The sequence below is a fragment of the Poecilia mexicana genome, unplaced genomic scaffold (assembly GCF_051168715.1).
Source record: "Poecilia mexicana isolate PSO_F unplaced genomic scaffold, ASM5116871v1 scaffold_16, whole genome shotgun sequence".
Classification (NCBI taxonomy): Eukaryota; Metazoa; Chordata; class Actinopteri; order Cyprinodontiformes; family Poeciliidae; genus Poecilia; species Poecilia mexicana.
In genome coordinates, this window is record NW_028263385.1 from 1,058,783 (window position 1) to 1,071,756 (window position 12,974).

The following is a 12,974-nucleotide window of genomic DNA, read 5'->3' on the forward strand; positions in this document are numbered from 1 at the left end:
CTCTCATGAATTTCAGAAATCATTTTTGATCTCCATGGCAACCATTCAGTGGTGCCAAATGCGGTGCCAATGTCCTGGGTGGATTTAGCTCCGTCTTCGAGGCACAGCTCCTCCTCAGAGCTAGATCTGGTTGTTGTTAAAATTAAACATTTACAGGAGACCCCTGATGGTTTTGTGGCCTTAAAAATCATCAGCCACCTGGCTTGCTTTTGCTTTGGGCTGGCTCTGCCTTATATTGGCCAGTAATGAACTCTGATTCTTCATCAACAGCCATTGTTTCTGAACATGTAGATGGGATTGTTGTGTGAAAAACGTTGCAGTTGGATTCCCAAATACCATTTAAAGCTCTAGTGGCTTAATATTCCATATATTTGCTAGAATAAATTAACTGAAGAGGCAAAGGATGTTTTAGTATTTACTCTTGAAGAGACAACTCATAACAAATTTAATGACAAAAAGCTAACAAAGTCAGCAGAAAACTTTCTAAAACAAGTAAGTGCACAATATGTGAGTTATATGAAAGATATTACTAATAATAAACATGTATCAACCCATAAAGCAGCAATAAAATATGCTAAAATAAAATGGAAAGGTGGAAAATAGCTCTGATATAGATGTAGCACTCGTGTTTGTTTTGACTATTTGACGTTTGATTTTGATTTAAGTACTATCCTGCCCCTTTTAAACAACGAACACCAGCCTTAAAACTCCACCTGTTTATGTTCCTGCAGAGCTCTGTTGCTGCCTCACTCACTCTACGGACCAACGAGCAGCAGTGACACGTATTACTCGGAAATCATACGATCCCGCTGGTTGCCAGTTGGGTCTCACTGCTTTCCAAGCTCACCTGAGGCTTGTTCCTGTATGGCAAGCAATTACAGTATGTAATAAAAACGTTTCTCACAGCAATCAAAAATGACATCGGTAATCAGACTTAAAATGAAATATATCTAAAATAGCGCGCATTTTCAATAGAAACAAGGTCCCCTCCTTTGATAATGTTCTAAAATAAGGTTTAAGATACTTACTGTTGCTTGTTTGTTTGTTCAAAAATATTATGAAATATTATATGAGATATTTAAAAAATATTGTTAAACAACTCTCAGAAAATTAGTTGTGCAATGTAAATATCTCAAATAGTGATAGTTACATTTACGCAGTTAAATTAAGTTGAGTAACTTCTTTGCCGCACTATTATTTCAACTTGTCTCATTTTAATTTGAAGGGAATGTAGAGCAAACAGTATGGTCTTATACAGTTATATAATGTTGTAATGTTAACCACACTATACATTGATTTCAAAGATATAATGTTTTTAAAATGTAGAAGAGGAAATATTCTACTTTTTGGAGCATTGTTATTTATTAACTTTTTATCACATTCTTTAACATATGAAAATTTGCACATTATGATCAAACAGTTATGCAGTGGCTTTAATTGTTTTGTTTTTTATTTTGTTACACATACTTGAGTAGGTTTTTCAATAACTAAGCTTCACCTCTGCTTGAGTAAAAGTATATTGAAGTAATCCAACGTCTGAGTATACTTTTTTCACTCTACTCACTTTTGATAGAAAATAATTATCCATAACATTCGTTACAACAAGAATGACATTTGAAATTTTACTTTTATTATAGACGGAAGCAAGGAAGTGCTAAACAGCCGAAATATAAATTTCCGTTTACGTTATGGAGTTCTCATTACTATATGATAACTTCACTTGCTATATTTTACCTGTTGCTGCGCGACGTCATACAAGTTAACAACTGGCAGCTGACTCACAATCGACAGCACAGCTGACCAATCACGTCGAGGCAAGTAACAACTGTCAAATCCCCACTGACCACTAACAGAGCATGAGGGGCGGGGTTTAGTGTTGACGTTACGTCGCAGTCTCGGTAATGGCAAGTGTAGGAAGGAGAGGAAGACGGCCCTGAAGTTTCTGCTCTTCTGGATGTTGTTGTCATTTTATTACATTTAAAACCTACTGCTTCACTTTTTTTGTACTCTTACGGTTATTTTCCTACTTCGTTGTAGTGAGAGTGAAAACGGGGCAGGGCTAAAGTCACGGACGGTTTTGTCGGTCGTTTTCGAAGTAACTAAAATACGCCCGAAGTTTGTTCGACTTCAAGCAGAGAAACTATGACGCACAAAGAGGACGAATATGATTACCTTTTTAAAGGTGAGTGGTCGTTTCTTCGCTTTTAGCTACCTGGCTAAATGTCAGTTTCACCTGTGTCATTTGATGCCACCGCGGGGATGTCGGTGTCGTAAACCGGAGTACATAACAGCCAGCCTTAGACTGGGACACCTGTTTAAGCCTAAACTCTTTTCAGCTTACGTCACTAAATAAAATCAGTGGGTTTACGGGTCATGTAAGGTAGATAATAGGACTCTAATGTGTCACTTTAGGCATCATTTGCTTCAGCGTTCATCATCTTCCAGGGCGATGACGCAATCACCTGGGTTGGTCAATGAGGGGTCACAGTCAGATGACCCCTAACTTCTGACAGAGAGAGTCAAGTTTGTTTTGTAGTAAAAGTTTAAAAGTTGTACCATTTGCCTTTAAAAAGTAAAAAATACCAAACCATCCTGTTGGCTTGATTTGCTGAATTCCTGGATGAATGAATTGATTGATAGACGAGACAAACTCACATCCAGGCTGCAAAATATGTACAAATTTTAGCTTTCTAGGATTTATTTTACAATAGCCTTTTTACCTCTGCATCGTAATCCTTTAAAAATTAAACTAATACAAAAATACAGCTTTGATATGATTTGAATAGGTTATGATTAAAGGAATGCTTTGAATTCCAATACATTATTTTAAATGTTTATTGTATTTATCACACCATTTCATGGTATGATAATTACTTTAAAGACTATCAAAGCTAAAAATATATATATATTTTTTTGTTTCTGGTGATTTTAATTTGTCATGTTTAAGCAGAAATCTACCAGGTAATTCTGCCTAATCTGCTGAGTCGTTGCCTCACTTGATGTGAGGGCGCAGTACCTGGGGAGGGGCCGCCATTGTTGCAGTCATGGTAGAAGCAGTTAGAGCTCCTCAGAGCCACTTGGAGGTGATTCGCTTGCAGCCTTTTGTCAAAATTTCGAGCAGCCCGTCAAACTGGAAATGCCTGCATGCAGGGTGAGCGTCCACAGAGACGCTGCGCCTCGGAGGAGGGAAGCGATTCAATCAGGTTTTCATGTGACCAAACTAATCTGGATCTCTCCCTGCGGTGCTGGGATCCTGATAAGCACACGGCTGTGGTTCAGAGTTTTGCTTGAATCTAGAAAGTGCTCACATTGTTGCCCTTTGTTCTCCTTTTGTGAGTTAAGCAGGGTGAGCTCTTACTGAGTCACTAAGGTATCTCGGACCTTAGCCGTCCTGCTCAACCTCTTTTACTGCTTTTCAGAGGCTGGGGAATATAAACTTCTTCTCTTAAATCGAACATGTAATGACTATCCTTCTTTCTTTCCATTTTTGTGCTATCAGGGGATTTCAGATGGTCCATTAATCTCGGCGAGCAGACAGACTTGCTTTCATTCAGCCGGGCTGCAGAATTGTATTAACAGACAAAGGCCTGTCATGTCTTTGAGCTTAAAAAAATCTAATTCAACAATAGGTGTGTGGCTGGGTGTGTAACAGAGCTATGACTCTACCAGTCTGGTGGCATTGGACCGAGGAACAGTTGTGTAATGATTTCTCTTCCACCCACAGTCGTTTGTGTGAGATGAAACAGAACATGATGGTTTTACTGTCATCATATGACTCCCACATAAACCAAATTAAAGTTGCTCAGTCACGAACGAGCAGCTTGACTCGGACTGAAGCAGAAACATGGTGGACGGTTGGTTCAACTTTCCCAAACCAACTTCCTGTTTCCCAACTGCAGGGCGGTGGGTCCTCAGACACACTGACTCACCTACTGCTGTGGAAATAGCTGTCTTTAATATTGCCTGCAGGATTTCCCTCATTGTATTATAAGCCTGGCGGGCCACCAGGCTTTGCTTTCCCCACCAGGCTGAGCATAATTTATTTATAATAGTTTTTTTTTATTACCTGCGTAAGCACTTCCTGTCTTTACTGGTCTACACACTGACAACTGAAGCAAATAAAGTGACAAATCACAGATAAAGAATCAGCAAATCTGGACTTGTTAATTCGGATGCAACAACTGAAGTTAAAAAAATATTGTCTTAAGACTTTATAGTTGGTGTTTAGGTATTGTTAATTGTCTTGCAATAAAACATAATTACTTAGTGGTATTTTCAAATTTCCAGTCAACTCTAAACATCTTTTAACTGAAAAACACATTAAGTCGCTGGATGATCGCCATAGGCCCCCCCTACCACCGGGCTTAGCAAGTTTTCTGGGGGGAACGTTGCCTGATTCAGTTTACTGTCAAATATCCAGGGTGGATTCAGTCACAGTGGGATTTAAAGGAGAGGGAGAACCTTAACGGAGGCTCTGGGAAGGGTCATGACCTCTCTGACTACAGTGGAGGTCATGACCTCTCTGAGGTCACTACAGTGGAAGTTGTGTCTCATTATCATCAGTAAAACCAATGGGCGAAAAATAATAAAATGTTTTTCCATTTCTTCTCTGTGATGTTTGTCAGGGTTGATGGGTTTTTAATGACTCTGCACAGCAACACGAGGAGACGAAACAAAACTGGCCCCATGATTTATTATTTAATAGGACAATATTTATCATATGTTGCAGATTCTCCATATCTGCTTTATCATTTTAATTCTCTTCTGGTTTCCTTCCTCCTTCTGTACTATAATTTATTACAGCATAGCTGTTTATAATAAGCTGTGAAAACTAAAATATCCCTGTTCACTCCTCCACCATTAGTAGATATTTTACTATCATCATTATTTTAGTTCAACCCAGAATGTTTATTAAACATATTCATGGTATAAATATATGAACAAGCTGCTAAAATACATAGATTAAAAGCACATCTTTCTGTCACAAGGCTCAAATAGAGAAATTTGGATATTAATTTTTTTTATTGTGTGGTTTTTATATTTATCTCAATCCAGATTCAGAGAAAAAACTTAGACTCTGAGATGGCATCTGTTTCAATTCAAGCCTTATGAACCAATAAAATAAACAATAAAATATTCATAAATAATATTACTTTTTAGAAATTGTCATAATTTAACACTGAATTTACATAAAATTAGCAGGACTTCATGAGTTAAAAATGAGACTCTAAGTCCATCATGTTGTAGCATAATAATCACCTTTTTAGCACTTAAATATAGAAACAAACAGCAGCAATTTAAGGTTAAAAAGTCCATAGCCTTGTTTTATTGTTTCCAGGGTTACTGGACACGGTCACATGATCAGTTTCATCCTTGTTATGTAAAGTAGTTTCCTCCTGAGTTTCTCTACCTCTGAATCTGGTTGTTAGTTTTGTGGTTTTGCTTTTTTACCTGCAGCATCCATGAAACGGATCATAAATAATGAACATGGCCTGTTAACGCTCCTGTTTTCCCTGCAGTGGTGCTGATCGGCGATTCAGGTGTAGGAAAGAGTAACCTGCTGTCCCGCTTCACCCGCAACGAGTTCAACCTGGAGAGTAAGAGCACCATCGGGGTGGAGTTCGCCACGCGCAGCATCCAGGTGGAGGGGAAGACCATCAAGGCCCAGATCTGGGACACGGCGGGACAGGAGCGCTACAGAGCCATCACTTCTGCGTGAGTTCCCCCCATCCGGTTCGCTCTGCTCTCTGCAGACTTCATTCTGTCTCTGACATGCAAACAGACAGAACTACATGCAACAGGAAGTAAGAAGTCGAGTGGCGCTGCATTGTTTGTGTGAAACACCAAAAGAAAGATGTTCCCATAAAGTACACCAGCATGTCGGGGCAGTTGTAGGTAGGAAAAAATAAAGAGTGCATATCTGTCAAAAAAAAAACTTAAGAAATTTTGAAATCAGTCTCTAATTCTCTAGAAGTAACATTCAAATTTCTGATATAGAGAAGCTTTAAATTTGCCAAAAAAAAACTCAAAAATTTTGAGATTAACATCGACAGTGACTTGTGACCCTCTGACCTCAGGTACTACCGCGGCGCCGTGGGAGCGCTCCTGGTCTACGACATCGCCAAGCACCTGACGTACGAAAACGCAGAGCGCTGGCTGAAGGAGCTGCAGGACCACGCAGACAGCAACATAGTCATCATGTTGGTGGGCAACAAGAGCGACCTGCGCCACCTGAGGGCGGTGCCCACCGACGAGGCCAAGGGCTTCGCAGGTTCGCCGCCTCATCAACCTTTTATTGGCTCCTCATTAGCTTAGCCTGATAAGAAGCTCATTAAAACCCGATTAGGCTTTATTCTGTCAGCTCATTAGGCTCTGTCACTGATACTGAAAATAATAGATGTTCAACACTTTGACCTGGTTCTGTTTGGGCCTTTTCTTCTCTGAAAGCAGCAGTCTGTGTCATATTTAGTTATTTTGAGGAATCAAAAGCATCAAAGTAAAACACGTTTTACCAGATTATTGGTGTAACTTGTATAAATCTGTTCTTTTTTAGCTTGACTGGGTTCTTTGCTGATAAAAGACTCGGCAGAGCTGAATGCCAGAAAGTTAAAGGCACAAATCCTGTTGATTCAGAGCAGCATAAAGAGAATCCTTGAGGATAAAAGAAGCCGTCTCTGAGTCAGACATGGCTGTTTGTAGAAATGCTTGTTTTTTCTTTATTCCACTGACCTAATTTATGTCTTGTTTACATAATGATCCCAACCTGGAAGCATCAATGCAAAGCAGCGCTGCCAGTTGGCAGAAACAAACCTCCTGCTTCATTCTGTCTGATTTTATTCAGATTGTGTAAAATAAACTACGTCACCTTGATTAACACATTTTACCATCCGATCATTAACCACGCTAACGCTCCGACCAGTTAGTTTCCAAAATGTTGAACTTGTACAGATTTTCTCACATTCATGTTTCAGTTTTCAATTCTCCATCTACTGGCATTTTGTTCTTGTTGAAGCACGTTAGATCTTTGTTGGATGGTGATGCTGTGGGCAGGAAGGATCTCCAGTAGCAGTCAACCTCGTAACAAATCTGACTAGGCCTCTGACTGAAGACTGCTGCTGTGTGATGATCTCATGACTGCATACTAACGGCTCAGTATCTGGGCAGCAACACATCCTGGATGACTCATCAGTTGTTGGCCTGCACTGCTAATCCACCTCATTTGCTTTTGCCGCTTCTCTTTAAATCTCTGTCTGGCCGTTTGATTAGGAAGATGTTGGAGTAGGGGATACAATTCTTGCCTGTAATGATGGAGGAGATGCTTTGAACGTCCTGCTTCTCTCTCTGGGATTTCAGGGTCAGAGTTCAGGTATTATTTCAGCTAAAGAAAAGGATTTAAAATGGATTATGACATTAACTAATAATATCTATGCTTATAAAATAAAAATGACACGAACCCAAACTGTTACAGAACGTATCACTTGGTTGCAGTAGAGATGTGCAAAAAGTCTCAACATTTATTTAATTATTGAGATAATTTAGCCTGAATTTCAAACATATAAACGAATCCAGCCTTTTTATTAGAATTTATTCAGTGGGAAAAATGTTGTGTTAATAAAGTAAAGCAAAATTTTTGCATGGCACACTTGCTTTCAACAACTCTTTGTTGTGTTTTTAGGAGAACAAGATGGTTTCCTGTGGGGACAGTAGATCAGAATCTGTGAGGAAATTTAAAGTGAATATTAATATGTGTGTAACGTACTGTGTTTGTGTTCTCCAGAGAAGAACGGCCTGTCTTTCCTGGAGACGTCTGCGTTAGACTCCTCCAACGTTGAGCTGGCTTTTCAGACAATTCTCACAGGTGAGTTCCACTTCCTGCTCTACAATTAAACCAAATTTTAACAGTAAAAAACATTTAACATTAAAAGAATCACCAGAACTTTTCCATGTGTTCATTAATCGACGACAAAACATCTCTTAAGCAGTTCCATTTATGTAGTTTCTCACTTCAGCCACTGGATGGCAGAAAATTCCACTGAATCAGGTGTTGGCCTCCATCCTTTTTGTGCATCCTGTTGCAAAACCTCCTGAATCTTCCTTTTAATTTAAAAAAATGAGTAATTTCTGCAGCCAGTCAGAGGCTAAATAAAGATCCATCCATGTTTTCTGATGTAAGCATATCTGAGCAGACTCCTCAGGAGGTTCAAGGCCGCACTGGTGACTTCATAACAACCTCTGAGTGGCCTGAAGGGGGAATCCAGCCTGAATCAGTCTGCATGTGGCACCTGCTGTTTATATGCTGCTTCAGCTCCATGTTGGATCCAGCAGTGACTCCGCTTCAGGCACACCACAGACATATCGCTTATTTCTAACTCTCAAAAAAAAAAACTTCAAACCAACATCGAGTTAGCGCTGCTAATTAGCTCATTAAGGCAGGGAAAGCAGTGCATTAGCAAGCCAGTAAGGCGCAGAGCCGCCATGGCTCATGTAGCGATGTGGAGAGGGTCGTCCTGGTGGCTTATTGTCCGTACTGTCATGCTGCGATGAGTCATGCTTCTCACAGTTTTCTCGCTTCACACCGGACTTTTATTTCAGGACAACTTTGGAGAAGTGTCTGAATGCAGCAGTGAGTCGGTGATGATTTCAGATTCCTGTTGAGTCAACAAACAAATCTCAGTTCAACTAAACGACGTAAATATGTTAGTTTGATCTGCACAGCCCTGCAGAAGGATTCAGACCCACTAAACCTGGATAAACATAGGCCTGTCACAATAACACGGCTTTCTGGATCATACATTTTCACAGAGACCATTTTCAAGTAATATAATGGTAATGGAATAATAATGCAAGAACACATTCTCAAAGATCAATACAATTTTAAATCGACTGAACATTCAACACTGGAGCTGGAAAACATTTCAAATATTAAAAATAAATAAAAACAGAAACGACAAATAAAATGAATTTAGACTCTAAACAAAATTGTCTTTCAGAAGAAGGGCTGTTTGAGATCAAAGCACCAGCCTGAAGATTTTATCACCTAGTTTTTTATAAAGAGAAAAACGATAAATTAGGCAAATGGAAATTATTTAGTTTGTTTTAATTTATCATGAAATTAATTGATTTATTGCTTGGCAACAGGCCAACCTGTCACAATAGCAAATTTTGCTGGGTAATTTGTTGTCCCAGAAATTATTACGATAAATTATATTATCGTTTTGAGACCATTGTTGACTAACAGTAGCTTCATTTCTATTACAATGTCTGGAAAACTTTGTGTATATACTGATGTGGAAAAATTACAATTTTGCAATTGTGGTGTTAAGAAACATAATAATAATCATTTGTGAATAAGCTTGTCCAAACTATAAATCATTGGAAAACATGCCGCGTTGAAATCCTCCATCTACTTCCTGTCTTCTTCTTCTTCTTCTTCTTCTTCATGGTTTGCACCAGTGGCAACATCCAGTTGTTGATCATGTGACTCTTGATGTGAAAAATGTTTTTCTTGTTGCAGTTTTGTGAAATAAACCACATCATCCGAGCGCCAATATTTAAATCAATTCTATAATGTTCCGTACTTCATCAAATTTCATCAATTTATCTTTAAACAAAAACAGGTTTGTGCATAACATCCTGTAACTTAAATTACCAGTATTTGGCTAACTTAGCCATTTGGCTTTTTCCTAAAGAAAAAAAAAAGAAATATAATTTTACAAAAACATTAAGCGGACTAAAATCCACTTTTGAGCATTTTGAATTGATTCAGAATTACCAGGACAAGAAGATATGACTATCTATTAACTAGTAGCATAATAATGAAAGTACACAGGAATCCTCTCAAGGATAAATAAACTCATTTCCAAAGAACATTTAACACAGAAACTGGAAGACATTTTAAATATCCAAAATAAATAAACCAAAAACAAGTAAAATGGATTATGAAGTCTCTGTAAACAAACTTGCCCTTCAAAATATATTAATCATTTGCCTCAGACGGGAAGAACAGGCAAAACTGCCAGCTAGGACTTTTGTAGGGGAAAAAGAGTGTAAACTGTACTAACTACTGTGTAAATGATGCTGGCTTCTTAACGAGATTAAAGGGCAGCGTCTCTTCAGTAATTAAGCAAACTGTCTTGGTGTGCACCATTCTGCTCTGGCCTTTTCCATTTAGTTTGACGATTAGACGCCCCAGTGGTTGCGTTCTGCCAGGGAGACACAGAGAGCCCATCGGTGGGAGTGTTTTAGTTCTTCTAAGCTTGGAAACCTGCATCGGAGGATTTCAGGTGAAGACGGGCGTTTGTTGTAAAACAGAAGCAACTAAACGCGGCAATACAACAAACGCAACATACCAGATTAATTAACCAACTTTGAGTGGGAGGAAAATGATACATGTTCAGTTAGTCTGGATGGAGAAAGAGTTAAAATATCCATTTCCAATTGCTTTTAGAGAATTATAGATACATTTTGGTGTGGACTTTGACTGGACCACCTAAACACATGAAAATACTTTGATCTAAACCATCCAGCACAGCTCAGGTTGGAGTCATCCTGTTGGAATCTTACCTAATCAGCTTTCATGTCTTTTTTAAAGAAAATCCTCCACACAGCATGATGCTGCCTCCACCATGTTTCATGGTGTTATTTTGGTCTCCTACCACATTACTGCTGACGATCTTTAGTTTAGAGATTTTGATTTTCAAACCAAAGCAAATTGAGTTGAAGATTATGTGCTTCTTTAATTAAAACATCAAACTAGGTCTGGACAAAAGGGCTGAAACTTATGATACAAGCATTTCATATCAATCGACATCAATAATTGTCTATTGGAAATTGTTAATTAGTTTTAAATATCTGAGATGCTGCTGAACTGGTCACCTTCCCTGTTTTATCCACAGTTTTCACTACATGCTGTTTTTTTGTTTTGTTTTGTTGTTTTTAACGCAGTTATGAGGCAAACTGATGCTGCGCAAGTTACTCAGTAGGATGTTGCTAGGTAACCAAAGAATGAGTGCGTTGCTAGGCAACCGAAGAGTTAGTTGATGCCACCAACCTGACTTATCAGGTTCAACAGCCAAATACTTTCCTACATCTCCCAGAATGCTGTGCGGTTCTGGGTCAAAGTTCTGTGAATATCCTATATCATCACCTTCCTAAAATGAAGTGATTTATTTATTCAAAAATCAAAATTAAGGCGAAAAAGTTAAAGAAGTCTCTCTGTTTTTGCATCACCCTGCATGTATCTATTTAATGCCCTGCTTCGTGTTTAAATGAGGATTCTTCCACATGACGGAGCGTTGCCGGTTCAGGGCGGAAGAATCCGTCTCTGCTGCCAGGAGTCTGGAAGCAACCGTTGTTGTTCAGTTTCGCCGTCCTGATCCCAAAGTGTCCCGCTGCCTGTCCCGTCTCTCACCGCCCTCTGTCCTCCGCAGCCATCTACCACATCGTGTCCCAGAGGCAGATGACGGGCCAGGGCAACTCAGACTTCTCTCCGGCCTCCAACGTGGTTCCCATCACGGTGGAGCCCACCCAGAGCTCGTCCAGTAAGGGCGCCTGCTGCCAGAACAACTGAGACCTCGCCGCTGACCTCCGCCTTCGTCTCAGCGTAGCGCCGGCCGGCCAGACGGGCAGACGGAGGCGCTGACGGCTAGAGGGACGCGTCCACTGGGTTTTGTAGATACGAGGGGGGGGAGCAGCAAATGAAGGATGGACAGGATGTGATGTGGGAGGGTTGGGATTTTATAAGAAGCTGCATCATCACCATGGATTCAGGTTCTGATGTGAAACTGAACATGTTATCAGGCCCTTTTTTCTCCTTCTTTTTCTGCAGTTTCTCTCCTAAAAAGCCGGATTTTACAGGCTTCCTTTCTGTTTCTCACTCCTGGGATGCTGGGCTGTAAAAATCCACTCCCAGAAGACTGAAAAGCAGCCTTCTCTCACTGCTGTTTCCCTTCGTTTTTTGGAATATTTAGAAAATTATGTCCTCCTTTATATTTATTAACACTTGTCTTGTTTGGCCAAAGGGTTTCCCACACTAACTGCTTCTCAGAAAAAAGGGATTTTCTCTTCTTTTGATTGTTTTCTGTCATTTAAAACAAGTCTTTCCATGAAGGAATCAGGAGAGTTTGGCTCCATCCTTCCCTGTCGGTGACAAGCAGCTTCGCTCTGAGTGCTTTTGATCTTTGTTTGGGCGCCTCTCCTACTCTTCACACACTTTGTGCTTCGAAGATGAGTCATGCTCCCGCCAGCCTCTGCGCAGCGTCGACTCTAAATGGGATGGGATGGCTGCGCCGCCGCCGCTGCTGGATGGGTTAACTGCAGAGCATGTCAGCTCCCATCCTGACCGTTTCACCTTTTCCCCCCTAAAGCCTCGCGGCGATGGAGGGGAAAGATGTGGTTTAAAAGCGCGGACGAGCCGCCCGCTAGCTGGGACGGATGAATGAATGGATGGATTGGATTTCAGGGGATGAGATAGTGAGGCCACTCAGCCCTGCCCTGCTCCTGCGGTCTCTGATGTACAGTGATGGCTTGTTTTACTGTAAATGAAATCCTCCACTGCCTGCTCACCTACTCCTCTCTGGCTCTGCTCTCTGCTGTATGTAACTGGAAGAGGACTCTGCCTTCTGGGATCCCCCTGAGGTCTGCCCTCACTTTCACTCGTCTTTATTTCCTGTCCGATCGGTGGGGGTTGTGTTCGGGAGCCAGGGCCGCGTTTGTTAGCGTCTGATAGTGGAATAGAGGAGGGAGGGGCTTGATTTAATCCAAAGGTTAGACACACAGGGTGTTTATTTCCACATCAACACGAGTCTTAAACTGGGTGTAGGTCGACATTTTTAAGCCTTTATTCTGTTGTATGTATATTTGGACTGCACATGTATAAATAAATCAGATTTGTTATAGCTCATCTTTTATGTGTCTCCAGTTTTAAAACAACCAGCTCATTATTGACTATCATACCCTCTAATGTCCAGTGTAAT

The 12,974-nt window shown here is 40.3% G+C and overlaps 1 protein-coding gene across 1 annotated transcript; it reads left to right on the top strand.

The window, feature by feature from the left end:
• Positions 1-1,877: 1,877 nt before the first annotated feature.
• rab11al (RAB11a, member RAS oncogene family, like) lies at positions 1,878-12,901 on the top strand. Its single transcript, XM_014969095.2, has 5 exons — positions 1,878-2,182; positions 5,520-5,715; positions 6,078-6,271; positions 7,778-7,858; positions 11,430-12,901. The coding sequence occupies exons 1-5, from the start codon at positions 2,143-2,145 to the stop codon at positions 11,567-11,569; spliced, it is 651 nt and encodes a 216-aa protein (XP_014824581.1). The 5' UTR covers positions 1,878-2,142; the 3' UTR covers positions 11,570-12,901.
• Positions 12,902-12,974: the final 73 nt, after the last annotated feature.